The sequence below is a fragment of the Aythya fuligula genome, chromosome 1 (assembly GCF_009819795.1).
Source record: "Aythya fuligula isolate bAytFul2 chromosome 1, bAytFul2.pri, whole genome shotgun sequence".
NCBI lineage: Eukaryota > Metazoa > Chordata > Aves > Anseriformes > Anatidae > Aythya > Aythya fuligula.
In genome coordinates, this window is record NC_045559.1 from 175,992,233 (window position 1) to 176,019,682 (window position 27,450).

The 27,450-nt window shown below is 39.2% G+C and overlaps 1 protein-coding gene across 2 annotated transcripts; it reads left to right on the forward strand.

Annotated features, from left to right (window-relative positions):
* DNAJC15 (DnaJ heat shock protein family (Hsp40) member C15) lies at positions 1 to 27,450 on the forward strand. 2 transcript variants are annotated; one of them, XM_032207349.1, is made up of 6 exons: positions 1 to 159; positions 7,642 to 7,693; positions 9,591 to 9,664; positions 16,542 to 16,618; positions 23,933 to 24,003; positions 27,179 to 27,450. In XM_032207349.1, the coding sequence occupies exons 1-6, from the start codon at positions 58 to 60 to the stop codon at positions 27,247 to 27,249; spliced, it is 447 nt and encodes a 148-aa protein (XP_032063240.1). In that variant the 5' UTR covers positions 1 to 57; the 3' UTR covers positions 27,250 to 27,450. The 2 variants fall into 2 exon arrangements, with proteins under 2 accessions (XP_032063240.1, XP_032063241.1); XM_032207350.1 differs by having other exon boundaries at positions 9,591 to 9,643.

The following is a 27,450-nucleotide window of genomic DNA, read 5'->3' on the forward strand; positions in this document are numbered from 1 at the left end:
CCTTCCAACTAGTTTGTGCCTCCGGGCGGCCCGTAGCGTGCCGTCACCGCCGCCATTATGGAGGGAGCCGGGGCCTCCTCCGAGGCCCTGCGCTATGCCGAGTACACCGGGGCCGCTACGGGTGCCGGCAAGGGCCAAGCCGAGCCAGAGCGGGGGCTGGTGAGCGCGCTGCGGGGCAGGCACCGGGGGGGGGGGGGCGGAGGGGAGCACGACAATGACGGGCTCTGCCCGCACCGGGGGGCTTGGGCTTCACTTTTATTAAATGCCTGTAAATACACGCTGGTGTCCGTGCGTCTGACTCTGCGAGTTTACTTTTTAATGCCATTTTTACACCATGTTTCTCTCTATATGATGAATAGGTTCTGTAACCTGTCTATCCCTTGTCACAGCAGTATAGGGTCCAGTCACAGGGTCTGCAGCGGGGCTTGCTTTGTCGTGGTCTCAGTGTTGTGTGGAAGGGTTTTACATTACCAGGCTCTGGGCTGTCACAGCTTTCTCCTTGGAGTTTGTTCTTCAGACAGGCCTTTTGGTGGAGAAAGCGGTATTTTCGTTATTTTCAGTTTTCAAGTGTTTCTTCTGGGGCTGCGGTCTTTGTGCTGCTGTCACGGGGATTTGTGGGATTAACGCTTGGGTTTTAGTGGGAGCTGGAGAGGGATCCGCTAACTGCTTGGAAGGTAAGGATCTTAAGCTGATGTTACAGCAGAAGAAGTGGGAAGTATTTCCGAGTGGGCTTTGGTGTAGTCTAAAACATGTCCCAGCATTCAGCCAGCTTGGTAGGAACCAAAGGGACCAGCTGTGGTGTTCGCACATTCAGGTTCAGAGGCTACAAACAATAGTAACTCTAAATGAAAATCCATGCAGTGCCGTGGTCAGAGCCTTGAAGAAAAAAAAAGGAAGAAAGCTTGCCCTTGAGTTTGCAGGAGCTAAGATACGTTTTTACATTTAACTATAATTAATAACCCATACTTTTTGAGGAATAGCATAGGTAAAGACACGTCATTTCTGTGATAGTTAGAGGCTACTGTTCATTAAAAGATGGGAATATCACAGAATTGCGTAGGTTGGAAGAGACCTCAAGATCGAGTCCAACCTCTGACCAATATAAATTAATTAAAATGGCTTCATCTTTAACTAATGTTCTCTCAGTCACGACTAGATTCATCCTGAAATGCTTCTTCGTGAAGCTCACCTTTAACTTGTCAATGTCTTATAAAACACATTTCCAACCATATTTGTTGTGAACTGTTAACAAATGGTTGGCAGTGGAGGATAATTTGTAGTTGGACTAGAACCTATGTCATGGCCTCATGTAAGCAGTGGAAGAGACAGGGTATGTGCTTGTTGGATTCCTAACTAAGGAATTCAGGAGGTCAAGTTGTATATAATTAAATGCAAAGGTGTTGAAAGACAAAGAAATTATATATATATTTTTTACTCAATTCAAAGTTGTATCAAGATCAACTATAGCATTGTGCGTCTATTCCTTACAACATCCAGGGTTAACAATGTCTTGTGGCAGTTTCACACTGATAGCTACATAAACTCCATCACACTGCGCTGTCACTTCCCCCTCCTCAAATGAACAGGGGGAGAAAATATGATGAAAAAGAGCTTAAGGCTTGAGATAAGGGCAAGCAGATCACTCGCCAATTCCCATCACAGGCAAAACAGATTCAACATAGGGAGATTAATATAATTTATTCCCTATTACTGACAGATTAGAACAGTGAGAAACTAAAAGCAAACTAAAAACACCTTCCCCTTCTCACCTCCCCGTGCACCCTCTCTGATCTCGTTGTTAATTAAAATACTAAACAGGACCATTCCCAGGACAGACCCCTGAGGGACACTGCTTGTCACTGGTCTCCACCTGGACATGGAGCCGTTGGCCACCACTCTCTGGGTGCAACCTTCAAGGCAATTCCTTCTGCACTGAATGGTCCACCCATCAAATCCATCTCTCTCCAATTTAGAGATCAGGATGTCACGTGGGACAGTGTCAAAAGGCCTTACAGAAGTCCAGGTGGGTGACATTGGTTGGTCTTCCCTTGTCAACTGATGAACACTCCATCACAGAAGCCACCAGGTTGGTCAGGCACAATTTGCTCTTGGTGAGGCCATGCTGGCTGTCTCGGATCCCCTCTTTGTCCTCTTATGGGTGCCTTGACATTGCTTCCAGGAGTATCTGTTCTGTGATCTTTCCAGGCATGGAGATGAGGCTCACAGGTCTGTAGTTCCCCAGGTCTTCCTTTCTACCCTTTTTAAAAATGGGAGTGACGTTTCCCTTTTTCCAGTCACCAGGGACTTCACCTGACTACAAGGATTTTCCAAATATGATGTATAGAGGCTTGGCAGCTCAATCAGCCCATTCCCTCAGGCCCCTGGGATGCATGGCATTGAGCCCCACAGACTTGTACCTGTTCAATTCCACCAGGTGGTCTCCAACCTGCTCTTTGCTTGCAGTGGCAGCCACTTTGCTCCCCCAGCCACACCTTGCCCAGAGGTTCAGGGACTCGAGAGATGTGGGAAGCCTGACTGGTAGCAAAGACTGAGGCCAACAAGTTGCTGAGTACCTCAGCCTTCTCCATGTCTGTCATTACCAGTTCTCATTTATCAGAGGGGGCACACTCTCTTTGGCCTTTCTTTTCTGGTCAATGTACTGAGAGAATCTCTCATTATTTTTTTGCATTCCTCATCAAGCTCAGTTCCATCTGTGCCTTGGCTTTCCTGCCCCCATTCCTGCACACCCAGACAGCATCCCTGTGCTCTTCCCAGGCCACATGTCTCTGCTTCCCCTGCCTGTGCATTTCTTTCCTGTGCCTCAGTCTGACCAGCAGGTCCTGCCTCACCCATTCTGGTGTCTGCCTTCCCTGCCCACTTTCTTACTCAGGAGATGGAAAGTTCTTGTCCTGTAAGGAAAACATCCTTGAAGAGCTGCCAGCTCTGCTCAGCTCCTTTGTCCCTTAGGACAGTATTTATCCACTAGGTCTTTAAACAGCTGGAAGTTTGCTCTTTGGAAGTTCAGTCCTGCTTTTGCTCTTCACCAGGCTTGTATTCCCCAAGACCACAAAAAGACCATGCAGGACATGGTCACTGCAGCCCAGACTGCCTCCAGTCTAAACCTCTTTAATAAGCTCACCCCCACTGGTGAGCACCAGGCCCAGTGACTCTTCTCCTCAGCTTGGGTTGTCTCATACCTGGGCCACGAAGTTATCCTCAACACAATCTGGGAGTCTCCTGGGTTGTTCACAGCCTGCTGTGGGGCTTCCCCGGCTCACAGCCAGGTGGTTGAAGTCCCCCATTCAAGCATCTTCTTTTTAAACAGAAAAGAGAAAAAATGTTGTAAAATAGATGATAAAAAAATGACATGAAAATTGGGTGAGTATGGAGAGGAGTATCCAGCTGAAATTACTTTTAATTTACTATAGGAAAAGAAATTAAATTTCATAGGAAGGTAAGAGTGGATGCAAGGCATTAGGTTATGAAATCAAGTCTGTTGCAAATAGTTTATGATATAATCCCAACGTATCCGGCTCCATATAGAGCTGATTAGGTGCTTTGCACTGAAACAGGCTTCTAATAAGCTGTAGCTACTCTTCTGAGGCGTAGAAGAAACCTTCTACCTTCCATGCCAAATACAATCATTTATTCCAGGCATTTTTATTTATTCTGAATATTAAACAATATTCAGAAATATTTTTGTATGCTTGGTTAGTATACTTGTGAATCCTATTTCTTAGCAGCATGCAGCTGTTTAAAGAGAAAAAAGGACTAATAAACTGCTGCCCAGCCCATCAGAAAAAATTATTATTTTTCTCTGTGCTTTTTATTCCATTAGACTGTAGCTTTCTGTGGCCCAAAAAAGAATACAGCTCTTGCTGTGTATTTGAAAGCTGATTGTGGGAAAAGCAAAATATTTTTCATTTAACCAAGAAAGGTGTTTTCACTGATGGCAGTAGAAGAACCAGAGAATAAAATCCAAACCCTGTTTAAGCAGGTATGTTTTGACATTTGTGAAGTCGGTTCTGGTAGCCTGTAGTCAGATGTAATAGTATAATCCTGAAATTTTAAAAGCATACATTTGCAATTCTCTTTATGTTTGTTAGTTTAACTTTTTTTCTACTATTTTTCTTTCTATGGAAGGAAAAGCTGTAATGGTAGGAGTCACAGAAGTTACCCTTTTTGAGCACAGTTAAGTTAGCAGGGCACTGTGGATTAGGAATTTGCAGAATGGTAACTTACTCTTCCCAGTTTCTTCTAAAAATTAAGGTTTCTGGAAAATTACAAATTAAAAAATTAGGCCATATCTCTATGCTAACAGCATATAATGTATACCTCCACATATATACTGTATGTTAGTTAATATGCCTTATCCTTTTTTGTTTGCCAAATGCTCTGGTAAGTCAGGTATTGCAGTTGCCTTTCTAATGTGTGTATTTCCTAATACATAATTCTCAAAAAATAATAAAAAAACAGGTTTTGCAGATTTAGCAAAACTTTGTTTTATTGTCTGTATCGAAGAGGGTTTGTTACAGAAAACTGAACTACATAGTAAAATTAAAATACTGAGATCAGCAGAATAGCACAGAGTTGATGACTAACCTTTGGGAGCTGATTCATTGAATCAAGAAAGGGACAGATTTTACTTTTTAATCTTTTAATTCTTTATTTTTCCCTCTTGGATCTTAAAAGAATGCTTTCTTATAAAACCCCACATATTCTAAATTTCTTAAACTTGTTTATTTTTTGGGGAAAAAAAAAACGCCAATTCTGTCATAGTTAAAAGTCCTGTTTTGTTTTGTTTTTCAGCCTTTGCATCTGAAATAGCAGGCATTTTCAAGCGGTGTGATCCGAAGTGGTCATGGTGCTAGTTGTCTTAGCATGCCATAAATAAGCTGATCCCTTCCGCAGTGAGAATGAATTGTTTCCTTTAATATTGACAAGAAAAGAATGCATTTAATTAAAGCTTTGCACTCATTATAAGAATAAAATTTTGTGCTCTGTGTTTCAAAGCACCAGAGTAGCCTTGATTTATTCTTCTAAATAATCATCTGAGTTAAGTAGGCATGGAAAAAGGAATCTGAAGCAGACTGGACTTAAAGGATTTACTGGTTAGTACTTGAAGTTACCTCTGATTTTATGAGAGAGGCTGTGACAGTAAAAGATGAACCGTGCAATCTTTCTTCCGTTGATTTAAATTCAGTTTTTAAACCAATGTTTCTCAACTTTTTGGGTAGCTGTACCTCACCTGTAAAAGTGGGCAATCTTTCATGCCTCTCTGGCTTGATCTTCCCATACCTTTTAGCTACTTTTCTGGCTGGTCTTCAGATTCCTGCCGATCTTCCTTACAGTTTTTAACCTAGAGCTGCTGGCACACTTATTTATTTTTTTTCACTTTTTTATGTTAAATCTGCTTTCCACTAGCTTTCCAGTAACTGCGAGTGCTTTCCACTGAGATTGCAATAATATACACCAGTGGATGTGACTGACTCTATCAAAGGCCCTCAGGGATCTCTGCCCTGTGTTCCCAAACCACTCTGCAAAAACACTTAAGCAACGTCTGTGCTGAGCTGACATGGTCCAGGGTTTATTTATTAGCCTGGTTTCTGCTCTGCCTTAACCTGTGAGGAGGTGTCCTTACCAGTGTACCTTGCTGTAAATTGCTGACATAAGCCACCTTGTTGGTGGCAAAGCAAGTATAACTTAATTTTGACAAGCACAGGCTAATAAATATATATATTTTTTTCCAATATGATCTATTTCACACATTGTTGGGCTCTTAATTGACTGTAACCACTTAGTGAAAGATTCTCGCTGTCACTCTGAATGAGTTCAGGAAAGTATGTACTGCATATAAATCCATGATCACAGAGCACAGAATAATATAGGATTTCTATAGGGTTTTGATATTTCCAGAAACGTGGCAGCTGCTGTTTGGTCTCTAAACAGAGATCACAAGAATTTAGTGGAAGTTTTTTGTGTATTGAGAGCCTGGGAAAACCGATTTGTGAGAAGAAATGAAACGAATTTGAGTTTAGCGAGGAGATGAACTGTGTGCTTCACCGTTTTATTTCATCTACCATTTAAGGCAGCATACTTAGATTTTTTTCATGGTCTGAAGATGAAGGGAAATTTTGTGCAACTGAAAGGAACAACAGACATTAAACTACTACGTTATTTTTACATGCTTATCGTTCAGAAATGATTGGTAATATGAAGACTTGAGGCTACACTGAAATGGAGAGTTAGACAAATAAAATGGGATAGACAGGTGGATTTTAAGCACTTCTGTTCAAAACTCCCCCAGCCTTAACTTTGGAGCTCCAGCTGGGTTCTAGCCGCTGATAATCCAATTCTAGAAGGCTTTAAAAGCTGTATTTCCTAACTCTTCCCCTTCTCTGTCTAGAAATAAGATTTACTACAAAGAATTTTAGCCCCGGGGGTCTTAGTAGTGAAGGCTACATGGTTCCAGATCCTGTTACTGGGACACTAATGTTGAAAATTGGGCTTCCAGTCCTGCTCTCAGCTTTGTTGGTAGAAATCTTATAAACCAGTTTTTGGATAAATGCAGAAGTAATAGGAGCAGAAAGGCATACACAGAAGAGTCAATCTGATGATAAAAGCATTTTCATTGTACTTATGTTTTGAATTCCAACTAAACAGGCTTAATCTGATTTCTCATGATTTCTGGCATAAACTTCAAGGCATTATTAAACTATCATAAAACAGGTAATGCCACAGATAACATCATTTCATTTTTTTCAAAGGTTAAACATAGGCTTTTCAGATGTGGATAGATACCCTGACACACCAGACGTGTGCTTGTGATGCTCATTACCCTTCCTGGGTTCTGGAAAAGGTTGAGGAGTCAGTCCTTTCTTCAGGGTTTACCAAGTATTGTGTAGCAGCTTCTTGTTCAATATCCTTTATAGGATGCTTGACTTTCTTCAAACACTGTGTAGAAAAGCATACACACCTTATTTGAGGTCTTTGAGTTAGGAAAATGTAGGAGTTGCTAGTGAATCAGATGGTCAAGTCTTGTGGTGAGTTTGGTTCCAAGAGTCCAGTTAGACTTGAAGCAAAGTTAAGCTGAAAATGAAAACTGTCGTAAGTCTCTTTACAAATATTTTTACTTTAAGTTCAGACAGTGGTCGACAGTAAATAATGAGATGTCCAGGCTCTATGTGTTGACTGTGGGGCTTCCATGAGTCACAGAGTGAGAGATGTAAGACATTAATATTTGTGGCTACAGCTGTGGGATGCAACTTTTTTTTTTTTTTTTTTGGTAATAAACTAATACCTTCTGTTATGGCAAACATGATTTCAGACTGTGTAGAACTAGTCTGCACAAGAAAAAATCAGGTAATCCTGTGCAGCATCTGCCTTATGTTTTTATTATTGCATATAGAAGCTGTTAGTGTTTATTCACTGATATGCTAATGGATAGTTGCAAGTTAAACCTGAAGCATTGGGTTTGTGGGGCTGAAGTATAAAACCTGATGTAGCCTGTGGAATACAGAACCTTCTTTTATATTTCATATAAATTATATATGGCAGGCATAAGAAATACTTGCTGTTAAAGATGCCTGTATTTCAAATTGAATTTGCAGTTTATTTTGTTTCCTGTTTTTTCTGCTTTAGGCCAGATCTATGATAGCAGTCGGACTTGGCATTGCAACCGTTGCATTTGCAGGTAAGCTGAATTTCTAGCAGGCTGTGGAACTGCTACCTGTCTGCTACTGTTTCCAAACAGGTTAATGGAGTTTTTATGAATATTTATTTTGGGAAGTGGAGGTTGCCTGAGAGTGTTATGGAGAATCGTGTCCAGTTGTAGCTCCTGTCCCTTCAAAATTCCCTGATACTTTTTCCAAAATTCTCTTTGAAAAAGTCGCTGCTAGAAAAACATATTTTATGGGCAGCAGTGAAAAGGTTCTGCATATTCTCTGTCTGCAAATGTAATGTAAAATGATGACATTATACATGCGCACACACAGGAGGATATTGCAAGGAAGAGGTTCTTTAGTACAAAAGTGCGCAGCAGGACCTTGTGGTGTGAAGGTGATGCTACACAAATTCAAATAGAGGAAAATAAAAGGCTTTAGTGGCTACAATGGTTTATCAGATTAAACTGTTTCTATAATAGCGTGTTTGTTACCTGAACTATTTGTATTTAGACTATGTATTTCTGAAAAATTTATTCTAGTGTGAATATGGGCCATGGGCTTAGCGTGATTTGCATGCTGGTTTATTCATGTAGGATGACTGGTCTGTTCTGGTGTTGAAATACACAAGTTAATATCCATTACTCAGACATGTGCAAATGCGTACACCAAGAATAGATGCACATAGATGAACAAGTTACACTAAAATTCAGCTGGTGTTTTGTGGGTACAGCTGTTTTATTTTAATTAGGGGAAGGAAAGTCAGGATCTTTGGTGATGTACAGCTGTTAAGTTGGTTGTTATATGTGCTTCTGTAGAAGCAGAAGAGGGGTACTTTTAGAATTTCTTTTGCTGGTTGAGCAGAAGTAGTAGTGACAGCTAGCAATGAAGTGGTAACAGTAAGCTTTAAGAAGAAGGTGAGGTAGTATGTTATTTGTACATGACAGCATTTCAGCAATGATACTCCAACAGTGGTTTTAACTTCGATGTTAGTGCAGCTACAGACTTTAAATTGTTAAAATAACCTATGGAGACTTCCTGTATTTTAAGAATGAAAGCAAGATGTTATGAGAGTAAAGCAGAGACACGTCTGATACAATGCTTTTCCATTGTGTATAGTAGTATGTTATGTTGCTAATGAATAATTAATCAAAACACAAATTGAGGGAAGGGGACCTACAGGGAAAACCTGCCAGTAATGCAATACAAATTTTGATTCTTTAGTTGGTAGACCCTCTTCGTGCTTCAGAGAATACAGCCTGATTTAGTGCCTTTCTTAGCTCTAGATGCTCACTGCCATTTGGGAGTTGAACGGCTATGAATCCTAAAAGGCCTTCTCTTTTTAACAAAATAAAAAATGCAGTGCTTACAATATGTGATTAAGCATACAACATCAGATCAAGAAACACGTAGTATATAGATTTGTTTGGAAAACATAACCTTTGAGCAGTATTTAATAAATAATGTTTATTGAAAGCTAATGTTTCATATTTCGCTTTTTCTTAAAGTTCACAAGGTAGATAACTTCATTTGTTATATTGAAATGCATTTAAATCTATTTATTTTGTGTGCAAGCACAAAGGATCTTTGCCACCTGCAACTGGGTTTCTATATTCAGTGTATTAAAATTCTCCTGCCCCCACTCCCAGTATAAAGACCGAAAAATGTAAACCACTGCATGGGACATCATGGGACTTCTGCTGGGCAGGATCTAGAACCAGCTGGTGAGGAAATATCTTGAAAAACAGCAAAATGCAACAGTGCTGTACAGCAAGTAAACGAAATGAAAAGACTAACAATGAAGAATGACTTTGATTTATTTATTTTTTCCAATTAAAATTCTTCTGTAAGCTGTGGAGCAGATGTCAGAGGCTATTTGTGTACGTGTGGATGTTGATTATAAGTTCATCTAACTTCAATCTTTTCCAGGCCGTTATGCATTTCACCTTTGGAAGCCATTGGAGCAAACAATTACAGAGACAGCAAGGAAGATTTCAACTTCTGTAAGTTTAGAGGTTACTTCATACTAGCTAAATCATTTTTTAAATTCTAAGTATTTAGAAAGGAGCCATTTTATGTTTGAAAATGGTAAGTGCCAGCTAGATTATTTTTTTCTCCCCCGGGTAAGGGTGCTCCTTACTCTGTATGGTCTAGCATTTTATTTAGTATATTTTAAGTCTCTGTAAATAGAACTGTATCAAAAAATGTTTGTGAGATTTCATAAGCATTTCTAATTTTCCTGGTGACATTCTGTTTTTCAGAAGTTTTTACTTATAAGTCTTAAAAGAAATTGTTGAATTGGGCTGTAGGAAGATAGCTAAATCCTAGCAATTACAAAGCAATGACCTGCAGTTTCATTTTAAGAAGCTAAAAAGGAACAAATTCAGTCATTTTTCTTACAGATAAACTTCCAGGAAAGGTTGCCAAAGAGATGGAGGAGCTTGTTTTCTTTCGTTGCAACTCACGTGTGAACAAGAAAACAAGGTCCTCTATCTCTTTGCACATGAATTGTCTTTTTTGTTGTTGTTGTTCCCCAGCTATAACATTTGAGCTCTTAACTAAGATCCTGTTTTCTTTATTCCTCCACTTGTTTTAAAATAAAATAATCAAGAAGACAAATCAAAAGGTAGGCTGTTGTGAGAGCAGCAAATACAAGAAATATTCCAGAGCACTTTCTTTTTGGCTTTGATGACTACACTGTCCTCTGGTAAATAAATAAATATGTTCCATTCCAGTTTGTTTAAAGTAATTCCTACCGAGGTAGGTGACTGCTTATAGCAAATGATTCTTTCAAAGTTCAGTCTGTGAACACTTGTTCACAGATGGAAGTGGATAATTCCACCATTCGCCTTTTGGTGTGTGAGTGAATATTTATTGCAGATGGTTATTTTCTGAAAACAAAAACAAAAACAAAAAACAGGCAGGATTTTTGAAAAGTGTTCCTTAACGTTGCATGTATTTGTGAGGCCAGTTGCAACGTGGAGCTTATCTGTATACTGCATGCCAAGAATGGGCAGAAGCTAGGGGCCAGATCTGTTTGCCTTCTCTACTTTGTGTTGATGTGCTGAAGGTGCAGGGATGATCAGTGCAAGCTTCCAGGGGAAGGAAAGACTCAAAACATGGGCTGTCCTCTTAGGGCAGTTCCACACTTGTTCCTAATTGTGATGTGTATTGGCCAGAAATGGTGTGCCAGGATCAATTTTTGCTCTCTGTCCCTCTATTGCATTGCTGTTGTGAGACCAACACCAATTTCATTTTTCCTTTCTAAAGTCATTTTTGGAGAGATTCCCATGTTGCCTGCCAAAACGGCAGAGGGGACTTTAGGTACTCTGAATTAAATTGCTTTCATGTGAAGCAGATAGAGTGTGACTAGAACTAGCAAGCAGTAAGGACGTGGATTCAGAGTAAGGAGTGTTTCTGTCTTCATCCTCCTTCTCCAGAAGTTTTAGTCCAGCACTTCATCTATCCACTTGTAGCTACAGACTAGGGAATCTAAATTCAGACATTTGCATGCAAGAATGCAGGCGGTGACTTTTTAATACATTGAAATATGACATGCTACTGCACAGAGAGGTGTCTGTTCCTAGGAAACTGTACCCCTCAGAACCAGTAAGTTGGCTGAGCCTGGCTCACCAGAGGTCTATTTCATTTTTACCTTAATGACTTTCACAGTCCTGCAGTATTCACCAACAACCCAGAGTACCTTCTGAATTCCCAGTGTTCCTGGAGTTGAGTCCTGTTTCTGCCTTCACATCCTGCCTTAAAGCCCAGAGTTATACGTTGGTCTCTAGTAGGGTGCTTCTCTTCTATTGCTAATAATAAAAATAGAGGTTTTCAGTATAATATGAGATCTGCTGGATACACTAAAACTCTTCTGGTTTGCCATTAACTGCATGTGTTTTTTAACTGTATACTTGTGAGGGTAATGGCATTTTTTTTCTACAATCATAGTCCAAATTTAAGTCCCTTGTCTAATTCCAAAGCAAAGGTTATCTGTTCTCCATTACTCTGCAGGTACAACTTTATTGGATTGTTTATTTTCTGAGTTTTTTTTTTTTTTTCCCCTTAACAATCATTTCCTATTTGTAATTTGTCTGTAAAACAATAGAAAGAGAAAATACTACATACAAAGATTCTAGGTAAGTGTTTGTTGCCCAAACTTCTTATTTTAGTTGCTTCAGAAGATGTCATTTTGGGGAATTTGAAGCTGCTGAATATAATCTATGGGTTAGGACTTTCATCATGTCTCTTTACAGCGTATTGCTCTCTAAACTGTGCTGACAATGGAAATCAAGCAGTTAGTACTTCTGCCTGTGTTTGCTGGAAAAAGCACCTGGAATTCATTTTGTGTCTAGGCTTAGTGCTACTTGCTGGTTTCCTGTGGTGTTTAGAGGCACCTGACTTGGTCACTGTATTTTTCCGTGGTTACTCTAGCTTTCTAGAATCAGACCCTGTCCCTCATAGCCTTTGTTTCTGGGGGAAGAGTGTGAAGCAGCCGCCTGTTGAAATGCTAGCTGGTTCTTTCTGTAAGCACCTACTCTTCTCCCCACGTTTGCAGTTACTTTTTTTTCTCCTGTTCACAACAGAAATTGCAGCTCTTGTTAGCTGTAGTTGCAGTGTTATCCTTTCTTCCTGCTCGCTAATAAATTACTTACGTGAGGTCAAGTTGAGCAGTTACGAAGTGATCATTTAAAATGCCTGCTTGTTGGATCTTGAGTGTCTGACACTATTTACTTACCTAAATAACTAACGTGTGGAATCAACAATTCCACTCATCTTCTAGCCAGAAGGAGCAAGTAAAAGCAAGTAAAAAGTGTTACATTTTATTCTGAATTCCTACCTCTTGTTTAGCTTTAACTTATCACAATTAAGCATATAGACTTTTTAAGTATAAAGAGTAAATGCTGTTATAATTTATCACTGAATTTTTCTACTGTCTTTTTTCAGGGGAAGACGACGTAAGAGGGAACATTTTTATTTCTTCTCTATAACAAGTCCCTCACAATGGTTTCCAGAGAAATACTTTTTTTATAAATTTATTTATTTTTAGCTTGAACCTTATTTTGCTACTGTTATCACCAGTGCCAGTGACACTGTTTTGTTTCTCTGGGTAGTGTCTTGGATCTATTGCAAATACAAGGTTCTTGGTGCTATGTAGTCATTTCTTTTTTCTTCCTCAGAAAGACCTTAATGCTATTAATCATAATATTAATATTTTCTTATTAAATAAAAAATATTTCAAGAGCACCACTTTTCCTTTTTTAATCAATGATATTTAATATTCAACTATAGGAACGGCAATTCTAGGCAAATCTGTTAAAATCCTCAAATTCCTGAATCCTGAAAATTGTGTTCCAGAAAACACTGGTCCCTTCTACAACACCTCATAGGCAATTTTGCACTCAGTTTCCCTTATTTGATCAATTTCTGCTCAGATGTACTGAGTTCTGAATTCAGAATTAAGAGCAGCAACCATTCATCTTGTCTTTCACTGAAAATAAAGCTTCCAGAGACTAATAAAATTTGCAGCCCATTTTATATTAATCTCTATGATGATCTCAGCAAATTTTAGGTTACTTTATAAACACAGCTTCTAAATAGCACATGCACACAGTGTTTATTACCTTTTTCTGTGGGGGACTGTGTTGGTGGTGGACCAACACAAAGTTATCAGAAAAAAACACTGCCTCATATAATTCGATGTGATGTCTGGTTTCAGTTATGGAGTTTTGAATATCATTTATCTTACATGGAAATAGTCATTATGCTTTCTCCGTGCTATTCCAGGAAAAGTGTCTTGAAGATGTCACAGTCCAAATGAATTGGATTTTGTGAAAAATTACAAGAGTGAATGCATGTTTGCAGAACAAGTCCAGCCATCTTCTATTTCACCCTCAACCATTAATAGCATTTGTTTAGTAAGCGGAATTTGCTTATATAAGTTGCTAAACAGTAATAATATGCAAGGAAGTAAAGTAAATTAAATGGAAGTTCGCCAGCCTCTCTCCAATAGGATGAAGAAACGGAGAGCTCATTTTAGTGATTCTTCCAGTACAAAATTTTTCTGCAATAGCCAGAGTTAATAAATAATAAAGTGTCTGGAGCTGTCTACACATCAGAAAGTTCTCATAACAGAAAAATATCTGAGAATTTTTTCATTCGCTGCAGTCATTACTTAGAAAAGAAAGATTTTTTTCTTAGTTTTAATTTGAATAGCATGGAAAAGTTGTTTAATTTGGGAACGAGAAGTTTGCCAAGATATTTCCAAAAATGAATACTTCATGTTTTTTCCCCATATTCTAACCAAGAGGAACAGTGGCTTCAATGCCTAATTTCCTTTTGCTTTACATTCTGTTTAGGTTCAATATTTTAATTTAAGAAAATGATTATTCTTGCCCTGTGCTTCATTTCTGAGAAGAAAATGCTTTTTCTTGATGCCCACTTGCACACGCTGTTTTTGAAGGTTCCTATTTGTTTATGTGCCAAAGGACATAGACAACAGAATTTCTTTTTTGATTTTTCTTGGAAGTGAACCAAATCAAGGCTTCCTGAGGTTAGAACAGTGTCAAGGAAAAGTGCTTTAAAAACATGAAAAAGTACTTCTGAATTTAAGCCTATAGCCATCTTTCTCCTTATTCCCTGATTTCGAATGAGCTATTTTAGATGAAATCTACCAAGAACAGAGAGGAGCTTTATTAGAGAGAATTCAAATATTGCTTTTCTGTACATGAATCAGTGTCCAATTGTATTACAGCTGTATGCTAGGGTTGAAGAATTAACCTTTTCAGAAATCCATCTGTATTTAAGTTTCTTTGGAAGAAGTTCTGGAAATTATTTCATAGGGCATTAAAGCATGCTTTTTTCTTTTCTCCTGGCTGTAGTAATTCCTCGATGTCCTTGCAAATTTCTGGGCAGTTTTACCTCTTCAAGGATGTTACCTGGTGGCCATTAAATCATTAGAATAATTTCCTCTTGGACTGGAGAAGCCATTTGTGTTCTCTGTGTATTATGTAGTGTAACCTCTAATGTTGCTGTGCACCATGACAGACCTGCTTTGTGTTACCCAATAGGTGTAGCAGTGGTTCCTCAACAGATTTTTGTTGTAGGCATGACATGTCTGCAATTGCTTTGGTTTTGGTAACTGAAGTGTTACGGTGGTGCTAATTTCATGTATGTTTTGAGTGGGGTGGGAAGAAGAAAAGTAAGTTTTGCTACAGATCGTAGCAGCACAAAAAAAGTTGACCAAAAAAAACCCCACAACACATATATCTTTTCTGTGGCTGTGTGAAACTTCCTGGCTCCACGAGGGAATTGCTGCCTTCAGAGACATTCTGTACCGGTAGCAATAGGTGATTATTTCTGAACCATGCTTTTGGGTGAATGTTGTTCCTAACCTTAATTAAAGGCTTTATTTAGATATCATAGACAGAGCCTTACAAATGCTTTAATGCATTTGAAATTACTTGAGAGAGAGTATGTATAAATGTAAGGCATAATTCTCGCCGGATATGAATGGATATATTTAGTGTAGCTAGTGAGGAAAGTGTTTTATTAAGGGCCAGGCACACGTTTACTTGGGGGTAAAAGGAACGTTTAAAAATAATCTCAGCTCTCAGGCCAGTCTTCCCTTTGATAGCAGCAAAAGAAGCTTATTTTTCCCTAGTTGATAGGTTTTTGCACTGAGGAAAAAAAAAACCTTCAGTCTTGTTGAGTGCAGATTCAATTGGCACTGCGTGCCAATTCCCAAAGGCAGGCTGTCTTGGAGCTATGTCTGTTGCCTCTGGGACTGTTATTTGTATAGCAGTGGGCTATCCCTAATTCTTCTGTAAGAACCATTTGCATTGAGGAAATCATTGCTAACCATCCTTGCGGTTCAGTTACTGTTTAAAAATTTATTTTAAAATGTATTTACAGTTGAAAAGTATACTTTCAACCTATTCCCTATGACAATTAATTGTTGCAATGATTTACTCACATCTCTCTCTCTTCTTTATTGTTTTTTTCTTTATTTTTTTCTTATTTTTGTCTTAAAACAGTGGCTAAAGTTGCACATACCAGTGAGTTTTTAATGAAAAACTAACCCCAAATCCTGTTTCTAATCTTCATCAGTCATCAATGTCTAGGGAAGGATATAAAGGCAAAACCTGTCTAGGGTTTCCCCATGTACTCTGCCGTTCCAGTGTTCTCCAGCACAGTGATTTCCTGAAATAGAACTTGAAGTTTTATGCTAAACCTGTTCTCTTTTTTTTTTGTTGTTGTTGTTATCATTTTTGTTTCCAGGGTTCCTTCAAAGAATTCTTTGATATTTTTTTTTAAGTAACAGTGGTTCATATAGAAAAAAAAATGACTCTTCATCAGTTTATTATATTTATCATTCCCATCATTTTATTATAGCTTATACCTACTTTCTTTGTAGGAATATGTGGAATTCAGAGTGATCGTCCATAATTCTTTGGATACCAGAATGTCGTCACTCTTGCCATTTTCCATTTCAGTGCAACCAGTGCTATTCTAAACAACTTTCCTCCTTTCCCTTCCCTGCTTCCCCAAATGCAGGCAGTGTACCACTTTATACTAGCATGTACTTTGATTCTGGGCTGTTTTGCCTGAAGGCAGGATTTTAATGGTTGTAGCTATTAATATCTTCTATTAGTAGTAGAAGATTGTAAAAACACAGATAGCTATTTTTAAGTTGGCTTTTGTATGTGTTAACACCCAGGAGAAGTCCTTTCATATTATCTGGTTTCTACTCGTTCCATGCCTTCAAAATAAATTATAGATGAATGTTAAGCTGTGACTGGGGTCAAATAAATAGGATTTAGGTCCTGGCACCTTGTATATGAAACTAATTATTGCTTGTTTTGCCTTTTTTCTTCTTAGAGTCTTTCATCCTACTATAAAGGAGGATTTGAACAGAAAATGAGTAGGCGAGAAGCAAGTCTTATTTTAGGTGTAAGGTAGGTGTGTTGCATTAATGTGTTTTTGTTTGGTGAGTATTGAATAAAGAAAATGCATATTGCAAGAATGTGGAATACTCTGGCCAAGTTCCTTTTTTTTTTTTTTTTTTTTAAAGACATCTAATGGCTTAAACCATTCTGATATTCTGCTTAAGCTGGAAAGCAAGCAACAAAATAGTAATGGAACATGCCACTTATGTTTGGCTTGAAGGTATGGCAACATACTGCATTGGAGAATTACTGCTCTTAAAATATCAGAATAGCACATACTGCGCTAATTAGTGTGATCACATGGCTTGGTTTCCAATAAAAACCCTGATATGAGCAATATTGTAGATTATATTGATAAACAAGGAAAACAAATCAATTTTGCTCATTTTTTTGTCATTATTTTTTTTTCTTCTCCCTACTCTTCAATTTGTATGGATTAAGACTTACAGCATACTCCAAACAAAAAATACATTGAGAGACTTGTCATTTAAAGTGGGTATAGCAAGTCATTTCCAGGCTGAGGAATCAATGGATTTTCAAGTGGATTTTTTTTTTTTTTTTTTTTCAGAAACATGGATGGCCAATGATAGCACGTGCTTTAGCATTTTCTATAAAGCAAATGGTGGGTTTAAAGGCCCTCCAGATGAGAGGCACAGATCTGACCTTTAGGTAGTAGATATCCTATTTCTGGTTTAGATAGTTCTGAATTTTAAGATCAGGAAAAATAAAGAAGATGGTATTAATTATCTCCAGAAGAAATTATTTCAGGTGGTGAAAATTGAGACTTAAAATCTTGTTGGTGTGCTATTTGTGTTTACTTGTAACATAATGGAAATTATGGAGATGTAGCATTCATTTCAAGAATTTGTAAAATAAAAAATTACATTTGAAATATTTTGTGCTTGAACACTGAACAGGAGATTTATATGAATGCTATTCAGAAATAGTTCCTTTGACCTTTATGTTTGATAATGTATTTACATTTTCACTTATTTTATAAGGGCAGATTCGGTCATGTTGCAGAGTAGCACACTGCAGCTCATTAAAGTCTGTTTACAGTGGTAATGCTTAGTCTGAACACTGCTCATGTACATGCCTGAAGTTTCTTCACGTCTGAAGTCAGTCCCTTGTTAATTTTTTATTTTAATAGTGTGAGTCTGCACAGGGAACAGTGACACTGCTTGATGTGTTTGGGCTCAGGTTTGCAAATACCATTCTTAATCAGATATAAGGAATGTTCTTAATGTTTAAAGAACTGACCCTTTAATTGTGTAGCTGCATGGCTAATGCCATTATAGGAAGCTTTCACATTGTTTGAAAACTCCTTCATAGACCAGTTTTAACTCAGTTTACTATATTACATGTATAAAGGTGCCATTAAAAAAAAAAAAAAAAAAGTGTGTTTTAATGTATTATGGAAACTGCCAACCTATGCATAAACTAGATTTTGTCTGGGCATTGATATTATTTTTGTAGTTTTTGTCTTCTGTGTCTTCACTTCCAACTCACGTTAAATTTGGGAGCAGAGACTTTGTTCATTATTTTAAGTGCTCAGCATGTATGTGGGCACACTGTAAATAAAGAGGCATGATAAAGGTGAACATACAATGGCAGCTTTTACATTTCAAATACATACTCTTTACACATTCCAGATATTATACTTCAATAGCCATTTTCTAAGATTGCAAGGTTTTTGACAGAAACATGTATGTGCATTGTATATATTTAAACTATGTAAAACGTATCCAAAGCTACAGAGTACTGTACTAAAAATACCAACTATTTTCAAGTTTTATTGTTATGAAGCAGCACCGATTACTGAAATTCAGTACAACATGGCAATAATTTTTAACAGCTATATACCCTCTAGGAGGAACTGCTGGTGGGAGAGATGGGGAAATGTCTGAGATGAGATAGAAAGTGAAAATGTTAGGAGTGTTATCCAAACATTAGATTTGCCAGTATAAAATAATTTTGCCTATGGATGTCTTAAGTATAATGGCTTACTGCTATCACATCCCTGCTGCTGATTTTCTGAAGTCAGAAAATGTCTTATGAAAACTGTAAGTTAAAATTCTAGATAAAAATGAACAAAATTATCTATATTATACCATTTCTTCCACAGAATGAGATGCAAAATATTTCTTTCCAAAGAAAGTGTTTGTTAATGTACAAGTTGAATTATAATAATTATGCATTAGTTGAAGATATTTGTTGTGATTTTTAAAACATGAATGGTTTAACCTTTAAAAAAAAAAAAGCTGTTACATAAATGAGCATACTCTACACAAACAATTTAGTGTATTTAAGGTTTGGTTGTCACGATTCCTGTTTTTTTTCTCTTGTGTTTTATTTTCCATTAAAAACACAGGTATATTGTTTGACTGTAAGGTCATTCAAGTTGGGAGAGACCTCAGGAGGTCTCTAGTCCTCTCTGTTGCTCAAAACAAGGTTGCTCAGCTCTTTACCCAGAGGATCTTCAAAGATGCTCTGGACAACCTGTGTCACTGTTGGGCTGCCCTGGTTGAGCAGAAAGTATCGTGTCCAGTCCAAACCTCTCATCTCGCTTTTTGCCCATTTTCTCTCACCCTCCCACCATGAGTCCCTGTGGGGGGCCTGGACCCGTACTCTTCCCTATCTCTGTGTAGGAACTGAGGTGCTGCTTCTTCCAGGCTGAACAAGCCCTGTTCCCTCAGCCCCTTCTCACAAGGCAAATGCTCCAGCCCCTGAGCAAGGTGGGTCCTTTCCTGAACCTGCTGTGGTTGCTCCACGTCTGCTCTGTGCAGGGGTGCAGCATCTGGATGTGACGGAATCATAGAAACACGTGTTGGAAACGACCTACAAGATCATCTAGTCCAACTGTCCTCCTCTGACCAATGCAGTAAAACCGCTGTATTGGACTTTCGGAGGGCTGACTTTGAACTGCTCAGGACACTGGTTGGTGGAGTCCCTTGGGAGGCGGTTCTGAAGGGCAGAGGGGTCCAGGAAGGCTGGGCGATCTTCAAGAGGGAAGTCTTCATGGCGCAGGAACGGTCTGTACCCACGTGCCCAAAGACGAGCTGGCAGGGAAGAAGACTGGCCTGGCTCAACAGAGAATTGTGGCTTGATCTTAGGAGGAAAAAGAGGGTTTATAAGCTTTGGAAAAGTGGGCAGGCCACTAAGGAGGACTTTAAAGAAGTAGCAAGGCTGTGCAGGGACAAAATTAGGAAGGCCAAAGCTCATCTGGAGCTCAATCTGGCTACTGCCGTTAAAGATAACAAAAAATGTTTCTATAAATACATCAACACAAAAAGGAGGACTAAGGAGAATCTCCATCCTTTACTGGATGTGGGGGGAAACTTAGTTACAAGAGATGAGGAAAAGGCGGAGGTGCTCAATGCCTTCTTTGCCTCAGTCTTTAGCGGCAATACCGGATGTTCTCTGGATACCCAGTACCCTGAGCTGGTGGAAGGGGATGGGGAGCAGGATGTGGCCCTCATTATCCATGAAGAACTGGTTGGTGACCTGCTACGGCACTTAGATGTGCACAAGTCGATGGGGCCGGATGGGATCCACCCAAGGGTACTGAGGGAACTGGCAGAGGAGCTGGCCAAGCCACTGTCCATCATTTATCAACAGTCCTGGCTATCGGGGGAGGTCCCAATCGACTGGCGGCTAGCAAACGTGACGCCCATCTACAAGAAGGGCCGGAGGGCAGACCCGGGAAACTACAGGCCTGTCAGTTTGACCTCAGTGCCAGGAAAGCTCATGGAGCAGATCCTCCTGAGAGTCATCATGCAGCACTTGAAGGGGAAGCAGGCGATCAGGCCCAGTCAGCATGGCTTTATGAAAGGCAGGTCATGCCTGACGAACCTGATCTCCTTCTATGACAGAGTGACGCGCTGGGTGGATGAGGGAAAGGCTGTGGATGTGGTCTACCTTGACTTCAGCAAGGCTTTTGACACTGTTTCCCACAGCATTCTCCTCAAGAAACTGGCTGCTCTTGGCTTGGACTGGCGCACGCTTTGTTGGGTTAGAAACTGGCTGGATAGCCGGGCCCAAAGAGTCGTGGTGAATGGAGCCAAGTCCAGTTGGAGGCCAGTCACTAGTGGCGTCCCCCAGGGCTCGGTGCTGGGGCCGGTCCTCTTTAATATCTTCATCGATGATCTGGACGAGGGCATCGAGTGCACCCTCAGTAAGTTCGCAGATGACACCAAGTTAGGTGCGTGTGTCGATCTGCTTGAGGGTAGGAAAGCTCTGCAGGAGGATCTGGATAGGCTGCACCGATGGGCTGAGGTCAACTGCATGAAGTTTAACAAGGCCAAGTGCCGGGTCCTGCACCTGGGGCGCAATAACCCCAAGCAGAGCTACAGGCTGGGAGAGGAATGGTTGGAAAGCTGCCAGGCAGAGAAGGACCTGGGAGTGATGGTTGATAGTCGGCTGAATATGAGCCAGCAGTGTGCTCAGGTGGCCAAGAAGGCCAACGGCATCCTGGCTTGTATTAGGAACAGTGTGACCAGCAGGGCTAGGGAGGTGATCGTCCCCCTGTACTCAGCTCTGGTGAGGCCGCACTTCGAGTACTGTGTTCAGTTTTGGGCCCCTCGCTACAAGAAGGACATCGAGGTGCTTGAGCGGGTGCAGAGAAGGGCGACGAAGCTGGTGAGGGGCCTGGAGAACAAGTCCTACGAGGAGCGGCTGAGGGAGCTGGGCTTGTTCAGCCTGGAGAAGAGGAGGCTCAGGGGCGACCTTATCGCTCTCTATGGGTACCTCAAGGGAGGCTGTAGCGAGGTGGGGGTTGGCCTGTTCTCCCACGTGCCTGGTGACAGGACGAGGGGGAACGGGCTTAAGTTGAGCCAGGGGAGTTTTAGGTTAGATGTTAGGAAGAACTTCTTCACTGAAAGGGTTGTGAGGCACTGGAACAGGCTGCCCAGGGAAGTGGTGGAGTCACCATCCCTGGAAGTCTTCAAAAGACGTTTAGATGTAGAGCTTAGGGATATGGTTTAGTGGAGGGCTGTTAGCGTTAGGTTGGAGGTTGGACTCGATGACCTTGAGGTCTCTTCCAACCTAGGAAATTCTGTGATTCTACCCACTAAGCTACTAAAATGTATCTCGTAGCACCTCATCCAAACGCTTCTTGAATGCCACAAGGGATGGTGACTCCACCACCTCCCTGGGCAACCCGTTCCAGTGCCTGACTGCGCTTTCTGAGCAGATATGTCTCCTCATATCCAACCTAAACCTCCTCTGGCACAACTTGAGGCCATTCCCTCTAGTCCTGTCACTGGTTATCTGTGGGAAGAGGCCGACCGCCAGCTCCCCACCCCTTCCTTTCAGGTAGCTGCAGAGAGCTGCATGAGGTCTCCCCTGAGCCTCCTCTTCTCCAGACTAAACAACCCCAGCTCCCTCAGCCACTCCTCATACAACTTGTGCTCCAGGCTCTTCACCAGCTTTGTAGCCCTTCTCTGGACATGGTCCAGGGCCTTGATGACCTTCTTGTACTGAGGGGCCCAAAACCAGAGCTGAGTACAGGGTGACAATCACCTCCCTACTCCTGCTGGCTACACTATTTCCGAAGCCTTCTTGAATGCTTCATGTGCTTGGCTGAGTAGGTGGGAACAGCTGCTTCTGGCAACCAAGTGACCACGCTACTGTCCACACAGCCAGGAGGCTGCTGTCCTCCTTTGCTTCTGGCTCATGACCTTGTTGTCCTCCAGGTGTTGTCCTTTCAGCATAGCTTCTTCCCAGCCCGGCTGTGTGCTGCCCGTAGTGCTGTGAGGAGCTCATCCTCCCCAGGTGCCAGGCTCTGCATCTGTGTCCTTGCTGAATTGCATGAGGGGTTCCTGGTAGCCCCTTCCTGCAGCCTATCTATGACCCCTGAAGGTCAGCCCTGCCCTTAAAAGTGTTCCCAGTGTTCCTGGGGTTAGACTTTCCAGCCGGAGAAAGTCAGTGAGGTTAGGAGATGGTGTTTGGTCGACTGAGGTGGTAAGGTTGTACCAGTTCAACGAAAATGAGATTTGTGACATTTTTTTTTCTCTCTGATGGCAATTAGTCCTTTACGTATAAGTCTTCATAGCCAGATAAGGCGATGTCAAATTTCATTAGTTTATGAGATACAAACACCATATTTTCAGTTGCTTGTTAGAACAAAACTGTGTGATTTTCCATAATATGCAGCAGCAACTTTTCCATTTAGCCATGTGAATTTCTAAAAGTGCTATATCAACTTCCCTTTATACTATTATGATATAAAACTATTATTACAATATTAAGCAACAGATGCACAAATAAAAATATGGGCATCTTATTTTTAGCTATCTGATAATAAATCATTTTTGTAGTTCCAAGCGCTTCACCCTCTGGTTAATTCTTACTTTCTGGATTACTTTGTTCCACTGAAATGTTCTTTTCTTACACAGTTCTGTGAACTATTTTTGTAACGTATACTAATTTCCCTGTAACAGAGTAATAAATTGAGGTTGTTTACCTTGGGAGCGTAGTTAGGCTGATACCTTGCGTTCAGACTGTATCTACAAAAAGATTAATTGAATCATCACTGATTAAGAAGCTACCTGAAGTGGAAAATATTGCTTCGTTTCTGCATGCTAACAAATTACGAAAAACTAAACCATTTAAACTGTCCTTTTGCATACCAGAGTCTACGGTGCCGGCATACTGCATCCGTAAGTGGTTATTTGTCTGGCAAGGTACATATTTAATTTAGTTGAAGTACATATTTTATGTATCTGTCATTGAAGGAAACAACATTATGTAGCTCTTGTAAATCAACATGTCCCTAAATGCAACGAATTGAACAGCTTTGCAAAAATAAAAAATACTTTTTTTTACCAGGCTCCAACAGAGAGTATTTATAGCAACTATAAAAATATTTACAGTAGAAAAAATATGATAATATTTAATATTTGTTGTTTTGTCATTGGTCATATAAATACCTCTTTTCTAGGAGGAAAAAATATTTTTTTTCTGCAACTGATGATAAGAATACCAACTAGATACACCTAAAGCTGCTTTTTTTTCCCCCTGAATTATGTATTTTAAATCACTGTGGGTATATTGGGTTAAAAAGAAAAAAAGAAAAAAGGATGAAGGATGTTTGTATGTGTCAAATGTCAAATACACAGGCTCTTTTTATAAATGTCCTTCTCTTGCATGTCCTAACTTGCATGTCTTTTGTTAATATTGCTTCCTCAAAGATGCAATTTTATGTTTCGTCCACAAGATGGTGAAAATCTCAAGTTTTAATTATTTTTGAAGCCAGTATAAAGTGTTAATTTATAGCCTGAATGCAGTGGCATTTATAGTAAGCACTTCAATTTATTTTTGCAGTCCATCTGCTGGCAAGGCCAAAATCAGAACAGCCCATAGGAGAATCATGATTTTGAATCATCCTGATAAAGGTAAGTAATTCTTCTTTCTTTTTCTTTTTCCTTTTTTAATCAAAGCTGGAAAGGAAGAGGCTTAAATGAGATCTCTTCAGTTTACTGATTGTATTAACAACCACACTGTATGAAGTTTATTTATAGACTTAAGCTTCTGTGCATTTTATCTCAGATAAACTAGACTGATTTCCAGACTTTATGAACTACATCTTTAGTAAGTTGCTCAGCTTTCTTTAAGGTTTTCTAGTCTTGTGCTGTTTCAAATAAAATTATGAGCTTGTGTACCAGTGCTCCACACTGGTTTACAAGAAGAAAAAAAAAAAAAAAAAAACAACCCTTCTGCAAAATAAGAAAAAATGAGCTACAACATTTTTATATTAAATTCCTGTTCCTGTTTTGAAATGGAATGGACCAGTCACGTGTACAAAAGTAACTTGCTGTGGGGAAATGTTCTGCAGGCACTAAGTATATCATTTTTGAATTTCAGACTTCCTTGAATTCACTTGGAAAATACGTAAAGCTGGGCACTGTTGCTTTACTGGCCAGGTTTTTAATGTAAATTTATCTTACAGAAAGGCTATTATTATAACTTTAACTACACTACAGCTGGTTGAGAAAGAAAGCCCATATGTTCATTGCTGTTTCGACTTTAAAATAACAGATGGTGAAGAGTTGCACTGTATTTCAGAAGTCAAAAGGGGAAATCAGAGGTTTTTTTTTTTTTTAATATCTTTTTGACAGAATTACAGGGATCCCTGCCTGTACCCCATTTTAAGAAAATGGGAAAAATAACTGACCACTGACCATGTGAAGCATTCAGTCAATGCTTTTCTTTAATGTCTTCATCCCTCAATTTAATTCTGAAGTTGTCCTGCTTATTCGATGTCACGCTTTCATTTTTTACACTTTTTTTTTTTGTAATGTACAAGCTGCATAAATATAATTTCTTTTCTAGTTAATCTTTTGCATTTTTAATACATCATGATGGTCAAAGGCCTCTTAACTGCTAGAGTACCCAGGAGGTCAAAAAATTTTAATAATAAGTTTCAAAGTTTTATTGTAGCAGTATTCAGAGACTTGAGCCAGAACCATGAATCTCCATGCGGGTGATGAGTAGCCCTAAGGAGGCAGTTCCCGTTACGAAGATCATACATTTTAACCGATGGCTCTTAGAGCTGTAATGCACCTGCAGCTGGGCACAATGCAGGTTTCGATGGATGTAGTAAGGCCTCCTGTGCGCTATTAGGATGGAGCATTTTCACAGTAGGAGCACCAGTTGAAGGGATTTGTGCCTCCTTGCTGCCCCTGCAGCTCTTCTGGCATGGCCAAAAAGAAAAACGTTGTCTAATGTCTTCAGTTGCAGAGCTAAGGCCTGGAGTGATTTTGAACGTATGGCATCACAAAAAGATTTGTTTGTGCATGTATGTATCTTGATTTCTTCTGGCTCTGGTAGCACAGATGTGCTTTTAAAAATAATATCCAGCATTAGAGTGTTATTCCAAAATAATGTTTTACCAGCTGGAGTTGTTTGAAGAAAGGGCAGTAAATACAGATTTTAAAAGTTGCATGTTATCTGAGACTCAAAACGTTGAAGAGAACATGATTAGAAATAAGTAAGAAATATATAGAAGTTTGCATAATAACATCCCCAGTGAGCAGTACTGAAATAGTTGCTTATTAACCTTTACTTAGTTCAGTTTAAAAGTGTTTTTATGTTTATATATTGTATGTTATTTTTTATAAGTTAATAATTTTATGAAAGAATAGTTGCTGAAAGAAACAGAGGAAGAGATAAGTCTTTTGGACTTGCCTTAATTATAAACAAACACTTAGGCAATCATGAGATTGAATTTTCTCTCATTGGAGGGCTACAAAATTAATATGGCACTCAAGGATGTAAATGTAGTGAAAACACTTCTAGCAGATTGGAATTTAAGATCCTGCACTGTAGATATGTAGTAAACCAAAGACAAAGATAAAAGGCAAAGTTAAAAATTATTTTGGATACCTTGTTTATTGCAGTTTATAGCCTTTACTATTTTATCTTCTTGTCTACTCTTTGAAAGAAGCAATACTCAACCAATGTAGCAAATCCTGGGTAGAAAGACAATTCTTTTATTATTATTATTTTTAGTTTTAGTTTTTATATTTCAATTCTCTACCCTTCCCTGCCTCACTTTGCTCAAATGTGTTTTAGCTATTTGGACTACATTCAAACAAAACCAAAATGTGAACAAGAGACTTGAACTCCATTATTTTTTCCACTTGTTTTATTAGGCCATGAACTGACTTTATAATGATCTGGATTGCTGCAGGAATGGCTTTTTTTGTTGTTTTGTTTACACATGTTTACTGCTACTTCTTCTCTGTTTCTTCTGTCGCTGTCTTTTATGATGAATGAAAAATTATGATTGAACAGATGCCTGGGAAAAGGCTGTTCAATGTGCTGAATAGTACTGCTGGAATCATATTTTTACATTAAAAAAAATAATATAGGTGTATTCTAGTAAATCGTAAGTTACTGATACAGACCTTGTAATGCTGTTTTCAGTGACTGTAGGCAGATGGTTGGCACTCAGGGGGAGAGTAAAAAAACAAACACAAAAAGACTGCTGAACTGTAATCAAATTGTTAGATGGAGCGTAAAGCAATGACAGTGTTCAGGACTAGAAGTTAGAAGGCGTACCATGTTTAAATAGCTTTAATGTGACAGTTTCTGCCTGGTAATTCTGGGCATCTAGAATAGCAGAGGCTTGGTGTGTGTGTGTATGTGCACATGCTTAATGATTTTGTCAAAATTATTTATAAAATTTTGCCTCTTAGTTTTTGGGGTGGGTTGGCATAATAGCTATTAGCTTTAGATGAATGTTTGAGACAGCTGACCTTGCATACATTTGCAGCAAAACTGTACTGCAAGTCTAAATCACACCAGTGTGAAATGATTTTAGATTTCAGACTTCTTTCCGAGACAAATTGTTTAGCTTTATTCTTCAGTGACTTCAGTTTTGATTACATTCTTCATGTTCCCTTATCAATTAGTTTTCTTCATATCAGAGTCATTTTTTTAATCAGTTTTATGAGAAGGATCTACTTAGGAAGGGGAGCTAATAGAAGCAAGTAATAAGGGGATTCTGTAAGTGAAGCAGCTGATACTGATGTGTAAATGGTAACCCTTTACCTTTTTTCTTCTCAGGTGGATCACCTTACTTAGCAACAAAAATAAATGAAGCAAAAGACTTGCTGGAATCCAGTGCCAAAAATTGAAATCCTAAGCCTTGCATCAAAGGAGATCCAAAAAAAAAAGAAAAAGAAAATCAACTTTTACATGTCTTTCTGTGGAAGATTCAATAGATTCATTGTGCGCAGCTACAAGTACATCTACTTGTTCTGCATGGTTTCTTAACACTGTACTGAATGTTTATATTTATTGTCAGAATTAAAGGTATAAGACTATTTAAAAGCAAA

Excerpts from the sequence above, each read along its gene's own strand:
- DNAJC15 (XM_032207349.1), top strand. The coding sequence starts at position 58 with ATGGAGGGAGCCGGGGCCTCCTCCGAGGCCCTGCGCTATGCCGAGTAC. Across the intron at positions 7,694-9,590 it reads TGCAACCGTTGCATTTGCAG|GCCGTTATGCATTTCACCTT; the intron begins GTAAGCTGAATT and ends AATCTTTTCCAG. Across the intron at positions 16,619-23,932 it reads AGTCTTATTTTAGGTGTAAG|TCCATCTGCTGGCAAGGCCA; the intron begins GTAGGTGTGTTG and ends TTATTTTTGCAG.